General features: G+C 46.0%; 1 protein-coding gene across 6 annotated transcripts in view; it reads left to right on the top strand.

Annotated features, from left to right (window-relative positions):
* The window catches only part of DPY30 (dpy-30 histone methyltransferase complex regulatory subunit), a 170,679-nt gene extending 167,497 nt beyond the window's left edge, over nt 1-3,182 (top strand). For all 6 annotated transcript variants that reach the window (XM_086927127.1, XM_086927123.1, XM_086927124.1 and 3 more), the window contains one exon: nt 2,894-3,182. In XM_086927127.1, coding sequence (XP_086783253.1) covers nt 2,894-2,966 — 73 coding nt within the window. In that variant the 3' untranslated portion in view covers nt 2,967-3,182. The remainder of the gene's footprint in view (nt 1-2,893) is intronic.
* Nucleotides 3,183-16,233: the final 13,051 nt, after the last annotated feature.

Genomic DNA, 16,233 nt, shown 5'->3' with positions numbered 1-16,233 from the left:
ATATGCTAGGCTATGGCACCTCCTCCCCAACCTATCCAACAGACTGGCTCATTCGTCAAACCCTCCTCGGTTGCCACAAGAATCAGTACATAGGCCTGAAGCTCCCAAGCAATTAGAACCACTTTTGACCCCACACAGTTTCAGTAGTCCATTGATCTGCAACATAGACACATGCAAATAGACACGTCTGACGACGACCAATACGCGGACATAAAGCAAGAGGAACTACCGAATCATCTAGGCTTAGAGGGGACGAATGGGATGGCTATATCCTCACTACAGAAGAACCGCCTACATCTCGTATCGTAGAATCTCTAGCGAATTACATCATTGTTTCACACACTGGTATAGAGGGAAGCCAAGAGATTCGACCTGCTTCTAATGATCAGTGAAAATGACTGTTTCCTTTCTGACTTTAAGTTAAACAAATCTGCTCATAGATCACCTATTGCAATATGTGTTAAACTGAGGGAGACCCCACCCCCGCAGCTGTGTTGCCCAGATTATATAACAAATGTAAAGTGCCAGACAACACACTGGCATGCTTATTTGGCCTCCCCAAAGCTGAAGACATTGGTTTGCAGGCCACAGAGAGGAGATAAAGAAATCCCAGAGCACTTTTTTATGAAAGGCAGATTTTACACCACAACTCAGGATCCCTTAGGCAATCATTCTGGCTCCTGAATATGAGTTTCACAATATAGACATTCCAGAGGATTGTAGAAATATTGTAACACAAGCCAGCACACTGTTTACCAACAAAGCCTAAAATAGAAGAGATTCTGTGCATGGTGTTCTTTGAAAGTAGTCCATCTGTTTCTCATTCAAACCCACCTGATTTTACCCTAGTTTTTATTTCTTGCTCAATCAGGGTAGAAACCAGCTTCGATAAAAGACCACTATATTATTGGGTATCACTTCTGCAAGGAGAGTGAGTTTCAAGAATTAACAATCACAGAGCCTTACCTGCTGCTCACTAAGGCTAAAGTTGTACTAAGAACTTTATCCTCGATTTATACCAAACGTTTTACAGAGTGGTGTCTCAGCGACCCTATTGTTCTCAAAGCTTTTTTCAAAACCCATCTGATGCATCCGAGAAAGTGTTACAGAGTGATGTTTCAAAATATATTTGAACAGACAAAACACTTCGGAAAGTCAAACAAATTGCTAGTTTCTCTTTTAATTCCACGTAAAAGGTTCCCAGTCTCAAAACAGGAACTCTCCCTGGGTGGGTTCCTGTGACATTTACATTCTGCCATGTGAAAGCAGGGAGACTTCTCACAGCGACAGTCACAGTCAACTCTAATAGAAGCATGGCAAGTTATTCGCCATTCTGTGCTGCAGTACCCCTGGTTGATATCTGCGTGTAGCAGCATAGAGGAATAGGCACCTTCACCAAACAGTACTTCCTGGAGGCTGTAGCGAACAGACACTGTTAGGACACTCAGTTCTGTGCCATTTCTTTACACAAGGTGAGGCTTTAACTTTGTTGGCACCATCCGCATAGTGATTATGTATCCTGTAAAAAGATTGTAAATTGTTTTGCTTTTTAATTGACGGGGTGAGGACTTGCCTCTAATAATAGACTCCTTCCTTGTCAGGGTAAAACAGTAAAGCCACCAAATTAACCAGAGCTCAACCCCCTAGAAGCTATGCCACAGACCGGGCAGACTTAACTTGGAGACAATGTGTGAAGCATTTATGCAGTACTCAAACAGTAGGAACCCCAAAAAAATCTCTAAACAATATAGAAAAACAGAGTAAATTTTTATAAGTGAAATGACACAAAACAACAAAAATATAATAGGCAGAACCAGAGAGATGAATGTTTACAGTTTGAATAAAAAATTGAGCCAAAAAGCGCAAAGCACCAACCATGAGTATCAGGTTGCGCTATACGTAGTCCGAGTCAGAAGATAAGGCCAACCGTCATGGCTTGCTGGTCAGATACAGAGACCATGTTCGTCCCGACGGAAAGTTTGCCTTCTGACTTAAAAACTTTTATGGAGAAAAAGTGGTTGTTGACGAGTTGTTGGCGGGGCTCGATGTCAGCGGGGTGCCGGTGTTGTTGTCTTCGAAGGTGGAAAAACCTGGAGTGGGTGGGGTCTGTGCCCAGGAATTACCTCCATGTCTATCAGATTCGACTGGCTGTCTGAGCAGATGAAGCCTTTTGCGATCTGACGTAAAACTTTTCTGGAAGTCTGATCTCCTTCAGCAGGGCATCCCAGCAAGTTGAACCTGACAGTAATTTTACTTTGATGGCTATCAGTTCTTCCATTAGAAAGTTGGTAAAAAGTTTCTAAGTTCAACTTGTTTCAGTTTGTAAATAGGAGGAGTATACCAACCAGCCAGTTGACTTGGGGGCACCACTTGTGGGGGTTAAGACTCCCAACAAAGGCTAGTAGCATGGTCTGGCGCAGGTCCAGTTGGAATAAGTCAGCTGGGCAGTTGCAGAGAGAGAAAGAGAACTCTGAAAGCTTGTTGTGCCCAGGAGGTCAGCCAGCTAATCCTTTGAGTCACTACTGGGGTCCTGGGTTCAAGGCAACCAGGTCCAGTCTTCCTTCGTAGTCTTCAGACAGCAGAGCAGTCCTCCTTCTAATTATTCTGAGGTATTGGAGTGTTCTGAGGAGAGATCTGAGGGGTCCACATGTATGCTTAGTGCCAGCCTGTCCATGGAGGTAAGTCTTTTGTCCACCCCCTAAACCAGTTCTGGTTTGTTCCTCCCCTCCCACTGGGTTTGGAGCCAGCCTGACCCAAAAAGAGACAGGCCTAGGTGTGCTAGTCTTTTTAAAGAAACTTCAACATGGTAGGCTAAAGGTCACCTTTCGAATGTGTGTATGATAAAGGCTAGATGTGTGTTCTGTTTTTAATATTGATTTTCATCTTTCCACAGGCCTCCGAATCCCATCGAATTTTTAGCGGCCTACCTTTTAAAGAACAAATCGCAGTTTGAAGATAGGAACTAGCTTGTGTGGGAAAGGATGAAGAAATGGATCTTCTGCAGTTTTACAATTAGTGGACATTCTCCCCGGCTAATCATTTACTGTTGAGATTCAAAACCTCAATTATTTGTTTAAAATTACTGATTTTAAGTTGCATTATTTTGTTATTTAAGTACAAAGGTGTGCTTTTACTTTTTCTGTCTTTAAAAAGTGATGTATAATTAAACTGTTTAAAGTCTATTTGTTGGACTAATCAATTTAGTATTTTTCAAAATCCTTTTCAGTAGTCATAATCCTTATATGCACTCTGTGTAACGAAAAATACACTTTTTTGGGTGCTTTGCATGCTTTTAACTCCAAGAACCTTACAAAGAGTGCCTCTTTAATACTGAGGACACTGGTAATTCTAGTTACGATCCCTCCAGAATTACTTGGGCAGTGAATTGTTCTGGCCAAGAGTTTTCTACCTGGAGATTTCACTGGCTTCAAGCAGGTGACATCTCTGGTACTAAAACCAAGATCAAATGAGGGATTATCCAGACAATCTAATTTGAAATTACGGATTCCTCCAAAAAATCCGTATTTTTTTTATGTTTACCTTTGGTTCCCACTTGTTACTCCACTGTTCACTCTGCAACACCGAATGGACTTACTGGTACCCTTCCTGTTGATAACTTCAGAGAGTGGAGTTTAAAGGAGACATTCAAAATGAGGGGTAAGAAGGTGTGGTTTCTGGTGGCATGCTACAGAGGTTCACTATTCAAGTGCACCCAGAAATCGACATCTGTGTATAGTATTGAGCTTAGGCACTGTAAGGAATTGCCTCTATTTGCATGATCACCCAAATTTTTTTGACAGATACTACTAGTTTTATGACTCCGTGTACTAAGGGCCTTCTAACCAGACCTCTGTGCCGTTGCCCTGACCCTTAAAGGTGTATCTTTAATTGGCTCATAACTAATTGGCAAAAACGAATTTACTTCTAAGTTCCTAGTATATGGTACCAGGTGTACTCTGAGCATGTAAGTTAGTGTCCTCTAGAACTTATTGTGCCACCCTCAGTGGGACATGGTTAAACATGGGTTCCTTGTCTGATACTGTAGACTGGAAGAAAAGGTTCAAAACTGGTAACTCAACCTTGCCATTTTAATCAATGGCAAAGCCCAACTCAATTTTTTATGTTATTCACCCCTACAGTATGCCTATCGGGTCCTAAGGCAGAGTGCAGTATATTAGAAAAGTAGAACACATGTTTAATATGTTCTGACACTAAAAACCTGCCATTGGCATATTCACTGTGAGAGAGTCTAGTAGCCCCACTGGCGAGTGCAGAGTTATACACTGAACACCTCAGCTGTGCTAACTTCTGAATAGGACTACCAAAGTAGGTCCTTCAAATTATCAAACAATTCTTTATATTAAGCCCTTCTGCTGCCAGGAAACCACATGGGCTGGTGGGCCATAAAACAAGCTTCCTAGGGGCCTTTGAAGGGCAAATGGTGAACACACCAGAAAGGGACTGTTCTTTTGTTAGGGTAGACATATTGATGTTGGGGACAGAGAGGGGGAAACACTGGCCAAGCCACACCTCTAGGGCAGACTACCGAGCTCCACGCACCAAGAGAGGTGCCCCGACCTCTTGGAAGTAGGCAGAATAGAGCACCCTTGGACAGCTAGATTATACAATTCACAGGAAGTTGTCGTCAGGCGGGAAGAAATCCAGGAGCCCATTGGCTAGTGGCCGCTATCTCCCCCGAAGGCACTTTCTGGGCATAAACGGGGGCCCCTGGCACTTAAAACTCAGATCTTGCTTGAGAGGAAGAAGAGGACTAAAGAAAGACAGCCCTGATCGACATGAAACTGGCAAAAAAAGAGACTGCATCGATGTTGGACTGCACCTGCTGGTCCTTGAGAAGGAAAGGACTGTGCCTGCTGTGTCCTGCTGGTGGTGAACTTGTACCTCAAAGCCCAGCCAGAAGCAGCGACTGCAAGAGTTAGTTGGCTGATTTCTGTATGCAGCACAGTGCTACTAAAGCTGAAGAAGCCTGCTGGGGTGTGTTGGTAGCCAAATCGCCGGATCGATGCTTCTTACCGCTGTACAGCCCAAGAGACTAAGACCTGATGCTCAAAAGTTGCACCCGAGTCTGCTGGTCCCGGGAGAGTTGATGTAAAGCAGTTTGGCCACCCAGGAGGAGGGATACCGTCAAATTAAGGAAACTGCTGGAACCACTGTGCCTTCTGTTGGAGAGGACTTCAAAGGATGTTGATCCCCTGTGGCCAGCATCCACTCACCAGGGCTGTGGACAAGAAGTACCCCCAGGAAGACTTCCATCAACTGCACAGCATCTTCTGCATTTTGGAGCATCTTCAGCATACTTTATCCCTTGCATCTGATAAAGACAGCTAGCTGCAGATTCCTTACCTTTGAACATCCCGGCGTCAGGCTGGATTCAGAACATTTTTGATAGCAGTGCCCCTGCATGCTTGTAGATGGCGTTAGTCGACTCCGCATGACATTGTAGGCATTGTGTCCGCCGTCGTATTGAAATCCACGTTATCAATATAACCGCCACTCCGGCACACTGACATCCGTTTTTTTATTTCCACCCCAGCCAGCACTGATCCGTTGAAGAGAGCTACCCCCTGTAATCTTTTGACAGACTTTTTGCGACTTTTGTCGACTTTGATTGGTGTGATAGGATGTCCAGTAGAAAGATATCGGGGTTCAAGCCGTGCGGCACCTGTCACTGCACCATGTGCGTCTCTGGTGCCTGGAGCATGACCACAACACTTGTGTTCTGATTGCCGGGCCATGGCCCGAAGGCTTTGAGGGAGCGGTCCCTAAAGCTGCTTGCGGCCTGCCATGCTCTGCGTAGGTCGCCTCGTCGCTCCCGGTCTCGGGCGAGAGGAAGGTCCTAGCATCGCTCCTGGGTGTCGAAGTCCGCTTCATCGAAGTCATCAGGTAAGAGGTGTCATAAGAAGCACAAGTAGTCAGAGTGTGCTTCGACTTCGCTCCATCTGTCGCAATTTGGTTGGCCTGATCCTGCCGGCACATCTTCGGGCCCCGCAGGCCCAGGAGAAGGAGATCACGTGGGTCCTGCTGCTCCGGCCACGGCCTCCTGTGCCACTCGCACCTCCCATCGACCTTCCCCAGCGCCCCATCCAACTTCAAGTTCTCCCCAGCGCCCCTCCAGTGGCACCTCCCCTATCCTCAGCTCAGACAAGACAGTGCCTGTCTGGCGTTCATTCAAGGCCGATGGAGCCATATGGCTTCAGACCATCAAACCAGCCGTATTCCAAAGGGCTAGGATAGGAAGAAAAGGGTCAGGAGGGGAGCAGGATCCCTTAGAAATCCTGCAACCTCAAGAAAACATGGACTGATATGAGAAGCTGGGTGATGCCAGTGGCCTGGACACCTCCCAATATTCTGGCATGCTGTCTCCTAACCTGGCTACGGAAGAGGGGGTGTCATTTGCAATGGTGGTGTGTAGTGATGCATATGTCTTAGACCTGCAGCTTTGTACAGTGGCAGTCAAGACGAATGCCTTAACTGAGGTCCTGCAGCCTGGTGACTCCTTGTCGTGTCCCTTGCTGCCCTTTATTGAGGTCTTGACAGACGTTCTTGTGGGTACCTGGTCCAAGGCCAGCACGGACTCCTGTGAACAGAATGATTGCCCGCAACCATAGCCCTGCACCAGGTGATCCAGCTTTCCTTACTAACCATCCCACCCCACAGAGCTTGGTGGTCCAGGCTTCCACTTCCCGTGGCACGTTTCCTTCCGTCCCACCAGGCAGAGAACCCAAATGGCTGGAGATCTTTGGGGAGAAATGTTTCTCTTCCACCAGCCTCGCATTGCGGTTGGTGAACACTGAATGCCTTTTGGGGCATGATTCCCGTTCTGTATTGGACACTGGTTCGCAAGTGCTGCCTAGGGTCACGGAGGAGGAACAAATCCTGCTCTCCGAAGCAATATCAGATGGCAGAGATGCAGCAAAGTTCGCCATTCGTTGTGGCTTGGATGGACTTACTAGGCAGGGCAATTTCCTCGCCGGTGGCCATCAGGCACCACGTCTGGCTAAGGAAGACTGTTTTTTCAGGGGATGTACAGGCAAACCTCATAGACATGCCCTTTGATGGCTTGCGTCTCTTCGGAGACCAGGCTGACTCATTGCTTCAGCGCTTTAAGGATGTGCGGGCTATCAGGGGCAGCACGGGGGAGCAGGTGCGGAGGGGTTCATGACCTGCTTTAAAACAAAACAAAAAAAGTAATACAACTTAACTTGCCACCACCGGGTCCCGCGTCTTCTCTCCTGCTTCATGTGTGGCAGAATACGCCATCATCGCCACCACTGGCCAAACATCACCTCGGACAGGTGGGTGTTGCAAATAGTCCGCTGGGGCTACTCCTATCCCTTTGAGACTACCCCTCCATCTATACCTCCATGGTACGATCGACTGACGGAGGAGCACCGTGCTCTACGCGAGAAAGTCAAAGCTCTCTTTTGGCCAAGGAAGCTATAGAGAAGGTTCCCGGACCAGGAATAGGCTGTGGTGTTGTTACTGCTGTTTTCTGGTCGGTAAGAAAGACTGAGGCCTTTGACCTATCCCCGACCTCAAAGCCTTCAACTACTTCCTCAAAAAGGAGAAGTTCAAGATGCTCACCCTAGCTCAGGTCCTGTCTGCCCTGGACCCGGGAGACTGGATGGCAGCGCTCGACTTGCAGGATGCTATTTTCATATCCCTGTCCTACCTGCCCATCGTCGCTACCTGCTATTTACGGTGGGCCACAAGCACTCTGTTTGCAGTGCTCCCCTTCGGCCTCACCAGTGCCCCTCGCGTGTACACGAAGGTGATGGTGGTGGCCTCAGCCCATCTGCAGAGATCAGGGGTTCCAGTCTTCCCCTATCTCGATGATTGGTTGTTGAAGGCAGGCTTGCTCAAGCAGTCTTCTCCCACCTCCAGAATATAGTAAGCCTCCTGCATTCGCTGGGGTTCACTATCAACGAGCTGACATCACACCTGACTCCCTCTCAGACGCTCAGTTTTATCGTGGCGGTTCTAGACATAGTGCCATTTTGGGCTTATCCTCCAGAACAGCGAGTCCAGGCTATGATACAGATGTTTCAGCCTCTATCCTGGATTTCGGTGAGAATGACGCTGAGGCTGTTGGGCCTCATGGCCTCATGGCCTCACGCATCCTACTTGTAGACCATGCCAGATGGCACATGCCGTCTCTGCAGTGGGACCTGAAGTTCCAATGGGTGTAGCATCGGGGGATTCTCATCGACCTAGTCCATGTCTCGGCGGGCACTGCGAAAGACCTACAGTGGTGGCTATCAAACCGCAAATGGGTCAAGGGCAGACCCCACTTCCTTACCCATCCAGAATTCACAATAGTGACGGATGCATCCCTTCTAGGATGGGCGGCCTGCTGGGAAAGAGGACGATCAGAGGACTCTGGTCTCCAGCGAAGGGCCGGCTCCATATACACTGTTAGAGCTTGCGACGATCCAGTTGGCACTAAAAGACTTCTTGCCATCCATCAAGGGAAGGCTAGTTTAGGTATTCACTGACGACACGACCAAGTTACCAGTGTGAACCTACAGATAAAAAAAAGCCTGTAGCTAGAACCCACTGAACATATACTTTTATTAGGTACTCAATGTAACATGGACCCCATTCCAAAAAGCTGCAGAGTTTATACCAGAGATTATTTTTATGTCAAAGTCACACGGCGCAGTCCGCAGCACAGGTGACGGCCCCGCACCATAAGATTATGCTGCGCGCTCGGAGACAGACCACAGTTGCCTGCCTATGCAGAGTTCTCCAGCCTCAGACATCCAGACAGGGGGAGGGAGGGAGGGAAAATTAAAGCGCGCCATGCGTGTGCTGTGTTCACGCGGGGACAGGAGATGTGCACACGTATGGAGTGTACATCTTTTGTCCGTACGCATGCACATCTCCTGTCCCCCTTTCGGCAGAGAAAGCGACGACTATAGGTCTCGCCAAGGCGAAAGCGCATGCGCTGCATCGCTTGGCAAGATCTAAAAATGTGTTGCATTTTTCTCGTGGGGGGGGTAGTGGTAACGTATGGTATTCTGCAATGGAGATGGAGGCATTTGAATATTGGTGATCAATCATTCAGTTTAAAGCTAAACTGATTTCATACAAGAATAGCCAAAGGAATCAACTCTGTAAATGAGTCTAAGGACAGGGAATAATCCAGCAGTGTGACCACTGGACAAGGCCAGGGAATATAAAGTGTCTATACTAGGAACACTCATTAATATAGGTTTTCTGAAATTGTATAATTATACAAAGGCGTCTTCACTTGATGAAGAATGAAAGTCGTCTATGTGATGGTGTGGCCAGTTGCGCAATACGTTTTCTTTCGATTTCCACAGTCTGCACTCATCTAAAAAGTTTGATACAAATTGTATTTTGTTTGTTTACATGAGGAGAACCCTCTTACCTAAGCTAAGGATGCTCTTTAAATTCATTGTCTAGACAAAAGCTAGTCCACAACTGAGAGACAAGTATATATTTTATTCGGAAGCAATATTTTACAAAAGTTTATGTCACCATTTATTCAATAAAAATCTAGTAAGCTCATAGTATTCTATTACAATGATCTAACATGTGGTGAAAAGTTAAGCAAACATCCTATAGTCATCACATTTGTAAGATGACATCAGTGCTAAGCAGACACACAGTACAGCTCCACTATGAGCAAAGGTTGAAAAAAAGCCCTTTGGGCCTTGTTACTGTTCAGGATTCAATATAGCTGCCTGGTACATATTTTTTGAAAAACACATTTATTAATGAGCTATTTTAAAGACCTCCTAAATTATTACATTAACAAACAAAATACATTGCACAGTTAATTGATTACCATTCTATCAAAGTGCATTCATGTATCTGTATGTCTTCTTCCATGGCAACATTTCAACAGCATTTTGATTATCTGATTTCAGAATGGGATGACATTCAGTAGTTGAGGTTGTGGGTAAGGATGTGAAAGAAGTGGCCTTTGTCTTTTGAGGTGTAAGGGCGAAGAAGATTGTTTAATATAGCAGTGTGGCCGTCATGCAGATATTTGAGTGAAATTATTCAACAGCTTCACTGGCAATAAGTACAGAAGATGTGTTAATTTGTGTAGGCCGGGAGCAGTAATATTAAGGTAGGAGATAAAGGTTTTGATAAGGCTGTAATGACGATGAGATTTCAGTATTAGTATGAGATGGGTTTAGACCAGAGAAGTGGTGCAGGCAAGAAGCAAATGTTTTTAAGATTTCAGGATATTTTTTCCAGCGGCACATCTGGGATCGCACTTTAGTTATTAAAGATCAGTGCCAGGAAAGATCCAGGGTAATGTGCTTGTAACGTCATAGTTCACAAAGGGAAGTGTGAGTCTAATGTTAAGTGTAGTGTGTTGTGAGGTTACTGAAGGAGTTGGGATCTGGTGAAATAATGAGATTGTTGTGCACTATGTTGTGGTAATCAGGGATGTCTGGAGACGGGTGATTTAGGTGTCTACTGGGTGGAGGTTCTGTGAGGAACAAGTGGATGAGGATGTGGTCAAAGGAGGATAAGCACAGGGAGATTTGAGAGTTATTGATGTGCTGAGGGATTTGTATGCAGTCAAGAGGATTGCAGTGTGATTGAATGGAATATGTAATGTTTAGCTTACGGTCAACAAGAAGTTGTGAGAAAAGTGTGTTTCTTTTGTCGTTCTTTAGTTGAGTACAGTCTTCACATATAACCAGTGGCAAGGGGTTTAGTTGATCTAGGATGTTGTTCTAGATTCTTGAAAGTCTGGGTGGATGGCAGATGACAATGTGTGCATAAAATGGGACAATGATGCTAATGGTCAGTTTTTCAAGTGTCACCAAGTTGAAGTATGGACAGGTAGCTCTCAATGATTTGTTTAGAAGGAGGGCCTACCTTAAAGCCTGTTACACATGATTGAGGTGAGTGTGTGAAGGGCTGGTAATGTTGAATTGCTCTTACATTGATTGCATGCCTTGAGGCAGTTGCTGTGCAATAGGTCTGGTTATAAGAGTATGGGGTGGGTAAGAGAGCTGGTGGTATTGCACATAGAGTGGGTAGGGTGATCCTGAAGTAAATGTTCTAGTAGAAATATTTATCAAAATTGGTGGCTGCAAGAGTTCTGAAGTGACCGATATGGAATTTTTGGGGACAGTGATTGTAAGGAATGAAGAAGACATGTTGGTTGACTCTGGAGCGAAGATAAAAATTTGTGCTTGAGAAATGTTTGGTTTTGTCAAGTTATAGCAAGGACAAGGAGTGGGCGTTTTTAGGTTTCCAGATATTGAGGGGTACAGGGTTGATTCCAGCACTGCACTTGGGATTGCAGCTTGGCATTCAGAGATTGGACATCAGATGGGATCCATTGTTCTGCATGTGGTGCTGGAGGATTAAAGGTTCTGAGATGCAAGTGTGGATCTAAGAGTGAGGGAAGTATGTTTGAGGTCATAGAAAATGTTGGGACTGGGTGAAGTAGAGAGATTTTGTGCACTGTGGTACAGCAAGCAGGGATAAGGTACATGATTTTATAGCTAGAGCTGGATGAGTTGACACTCAGTGAATCATCGTGGAAGTAGTGTAACTTGTATGTGCATACAGGCATGATCAGAGGGATGTGAACACGGAGGGCTAGAAAGTAGCCTCTATGTCCAGAGGTCACTATTAGGTTGTTGTGTTGCGAGTGGAGCATGCATGAATATTAATGAGTATCTGGTCAGCATGAAGTAGAGAGGAGATTGTATTCTGTATGTGGGTGTTTGTGTATCTGTTACAAACCTAAACCCCAAGAATGTTCAGAGCGACCAGAGTGTGAGGGTGATCTAGAATGTTGTCAAGATCTTAAAATAAAGCTTTTTTGCGTTCTGGTCCATTGTAAATAGCCTGTGCATGAAATAGGGTGGTGACGGTAAAAATCAGTTGGTCTAGTGTTAGTGCGTTATTGTTTTGGTGTATGGTTGTAAAAGTTGTCAGTGGGTTGTGGAACTGTAGTAGCTGGTACTTCTAGTTCCCAAAACCCTCTAATTTCAACCTAAATGAAACTGTTTCCAATATTTTGTAGCATTGGTCTGGTAGGCCTTCTGTCCACAAGCTTTAAAAACATGCTAAACGGTCAAGTGCTATGTATTTGTTCTGGTAATCCTGCATCTGGCTTCCACAGTTGAGAATAGTTCTATTTTGTATTTCAGAAATATAAGATCATCTCCCCTGAAGCACAGTTTCTCCCAAATGCATTGGTAGTTGATTGACAACAAAGGAGGTCTCTTAAGTTGTTTTGAGATAATGTAATATACTTTGAAAACATTTAGTTAAAAAGATTTGAAAATAGTTGCACCATAGATAAAGCATTGGATGAACTTGGATTCACAGATGAATAATTGAAATTGGGTGCAGCCTATCTCATACAATGCAGTCTGGGACCTTAATTGCTCACCCCTTAGTGCATTTGGCCTGCAGTATCTGATCTCAGGTTGTGAAAGTTCCTTAGAAGGTGACCAGCCCATTGTCTCTCTTCCTGATTTCTATTATATTTGGCTGTTTATAGGGAAGGTGCAGACTGCTCACACCTCCTCTGTGCATCTGTTGTGGGTGCTTCAGCCCCGAGCTAATCCCGCTTTAAGGAGCATTACTCAAGCCAAAGGTTTAGGGGGTGATTTATATTATGGCAGATGACCCGTAAATCTCTAGAAACTTGGCAGACTAAAGTTCCATGACAGGCTGTATTTTGAACAGTATGTCATGGTATGTGTGATCCTGGGGCAATGCAGCTGAATTATCATTGAAAAGCAACATAGACTCCAAAATCAAAAACCTAGCTGTGCTCATGACCAGTGTGAAGCTGGGTGTTGTCCAAACCGCATGAGTCGAAGGGCTGTACAGTTGGGTTGTGTAGGTTTCCCATGTTCAATGTTAGGCTAAGAATTTCTTTTAACTCCACAAGTGACGTAGGAGTCTCTTCCATGATTCCTCAGAAACTAAAAGGCATGTGAATTTGTTTGGTGCTTAATTTCCTCGAAGAAATCTTCCTCCAGAAAAAGATGGAAGTAGTTCATGGAAACAAAATGCAGTATTGACCTTGCATCCAGTACCTACAGCGCATGGAGGAATCTGTGCCTGAACTAAATTAGGAGTCTGCCAAGTGAGCACTCTGCCTGTACTCTGCACGGTGCCTGCCTGCCTGTACTCAACAATTCCATGGAAAACTATGTGAACATTGTAGGAAAGTGCCCCTTTTTGTATGGTTGCCCCTAACGTTTTTCCAGATACATGTTGCCAACTTGACTGAGTGTGCCCTGGCTCCCTGCCAATCAGACTCCCAGGGCCTGTGTTCTCTCCAAAAACTGTACCCTTTTCTCCACAATTGGCACACCTCTGGGCCACATGCAAGTCCCTTGTTAAAGGTACCTCTGGTACCATGGGTCTTGTGACCAGAGAGGGCCGCAGCATGTATGATGCCAACATCAGAGACCCCTCACCATAACCTGCCACAGCAGGCTGCGTGTTTTGGTGCAGACCAAACTGAAGAGCCAAGACCGCATACATCCCTGTGTGCCTTGCCCACCCACACTGCCTGTGGCATTGGTTACTCACCTTTCTAGCAAGTCGTACAGCCATAAAGGCAGTGTGCACCATACCACATGTGAGGGTATGGTTGGGTATAGTTGCATGAGCAATATACCCCTACAGTGTTTGTGCAATTCACAGACATTGTAAGTGCAGGAAAGCCATTTTGAGTACATGGGCTGGGAGTTTGTCAGCAGAAACTCCACAGCTCCATGAAGTTTGGCACCAAACTTTTCAGCACTTTAGACCCACACTGATGCCAGTGTTGGATTTAATGTAAAATGCACTTGGATGGCATCTTGGAGATGCCCCCTGGAAAACGACACGCCCTGGTGTGGTTCCTGAGTGACTACCCACCTTGTACCACCTCTAGACAGGTTTCTGGCCCGGGGGTAGACAGCCTCCGCTCTCCGGGTCCGGACACACAGCGAATCCTGAGCAGAGGTGTCAAACCTGCTCCCCTAGGATGGGCAGGGCCCATGAAGGGAAAGCTTCAAAGGCTGCCGCCTTTGTTAGCTAGCCCTGCTGCTATCAGCTACTGGCTCCCACTAGTTCGGATTCCCACTTTGGGCAGGAGAATCCGCAGGAAAACCTATAGAGAAAGGGAGGTGTGCCCACCTTTGTCAATCCCAACCCTCAGGTGGGGTAGGTGAAGCAAAGCACACAACTCAGTCCCTCCATCTCGAAGATGAGGGGAGTCCTCCACTCAGGACGAGGCATATGCCCCGTCCCACTAGAGGGTGGCATAAGAGGAGGTGAAGACACCCCAGGGAATGGACACATTGGTCCCAAACTGTCCCCATGTAACACCACTAAATCTAGGTATTCTGGGGCAACTGTAAACCTTTTTCCTTAGATACGACAACGTAAGAAAAAGAAGGCCTGAAGAGCTGTGCTGCAGAGAAGAGGACGACAACACTGCTTTTGCCCCAGCTCTACCAGCCTGTCTCCTGCTTCAGAGAACCTGAAAGCTAAAACTGGTGAGCCCTGCAGCCAGCAGCCTCCAAGAACCCAGAGATCAGCCCTTGCCTTTGAAAAAGACTCTTAAATCCTGAGGACACGGATTGCCCAACAAAGAAACTCCAACTTCAAGGACTCCAGATCTGCATCCCCAGCCCACACTGCACCTGACGCCAATGGCCAGAGTTTGAGTGACTCGCCTATCCTGTGAAGTCTCCCCAGCAATCCTGTCCCCGTCTGAATCAGTGGCTAACCTCTCCAGGACGCCCCCCTCAACGCCTGCAGTCTCTGAAATTGAAAACGGAACATTTTACCTTTTATGTTACATTTTAAAATTTAAAATTGTTTCACCTACACTCATTGAATCAGCACCTCACTTGCTGGTCGTTCCCTGTATTTTCCTTCGTTTCCTGATTACAAGGGGGGAGGAATTAGTCACTTGAAGGAAGCCTGTGCTCGTCTTTCACTCCTGCCCGCCCCGGTCCGACGCGGTAGCCAATACCGTTGCGCGGAGGGCGGGTCAGGGAGAGCCAGGCACTTCCTGTGGGGGCACTTCCTGAGCGCTTAGCGCTCTAGTGGTTGGTTTTTGCTGGCCTATTTAGCCATCGCCCCCTACTTCGATTTTAATATACACATGGATAATCCGGCACACTCTGAAACGATTTCACTAAAAGCAGACCTGTCTAACCTGGGGTTAAAAGCAATAAACAGCGGTGCTACCCACACGGGTGGTCACACCCTAGACTCTCTATTTTCCAACTGCACGAAAATACAATGCCTCCCGGCCAAAGAAATTCTCTGGTCCGATCACTTTTTGATAGAGTTTCTTCTTTTGGCAGGTCCAATTAAATCCTTGCACAAAACACAGCCCCTGCCAATTTTGCGCCGTCAATGGCACAAAATAGTGGAAAAGTTGCGGGATAAATGGACACAACCTACATTCACTGATGAAGACACAGTAGACACTGCATTAGGAAAATTCAATAATTCATTAAAACTAGCCATTGATATCCTGGCCCCACTAAAACCCCATAAACAATATCTTCCAACCAAGCAAGAAAAATGGTACTCATCAGATCTTAGAATAGAGAAACAGAAATGCAGGCGTCTAGAAAAAGCATGGAGGAAATCAAAAACTGAAGAGAAAAGGATAATCTATCAAAAGGCCCAGTCAATGTATTATAAAAACATTAAGCTAGCTAGGAAAAACAGTCTTTCCTCACAATTAGCAGAGGCAGGTAATTGTCCAAGGGAGCTGTTCAAAATATTACAGAGTTTTGTAAAACCTACAGCTAGTGAGAGCCCCGATGAATTCTCCCAAATACTCTGTGATGAGATTTCAATGTTCTTTGAGGACAAAATTAATCTAATCTATAATAAAATCCTAGCTTCCAACGGTGCTGGAACCACGACCACCCTCCCCAAAGACCCGCCTATTCAGAACAAAAATCTACTACTCTCCTTCCCACCAGTTAGCGATCTTGATCTACCACCCCTCATCAGCCACATAAAAACCGGGTCTCCCAATGACTTCCTTCCAGCTAAAATGCTCTACCATCTGATCACCCTCCTGGGACCCTCCATTCAGTCAGTGATGAACATCTCACTGACTGAAGGGCAAGTCCCAAGGGAATGGAAGATTGCGGTGGTGAACCCAATAAGGAAAAAAGCGGCCTCCCCCTGGACAGACCTCTCTAACCTTCGGCCCATCTCCCTCCTACC

The sequence above is a fragment of the Lissotriton vulgaris genome, chromosome 6, assembly GCF_964263255.1.
Source record: "Lissotriton vulgaris chromosome 6, aLisVul1.2, whole genome shotgun sequence".
Classification (NCBI taxonomy): Eukaryota; Metazoa; Chordata; class Amphibia; order Caudata; family Salamandridae; genus Lissotriton; species Lissotriton vulgaris.
Note: the sequence above shows the minus strand (reverse complement) of the source record. Positions and strands in the feature narration are given on the sequence as shown.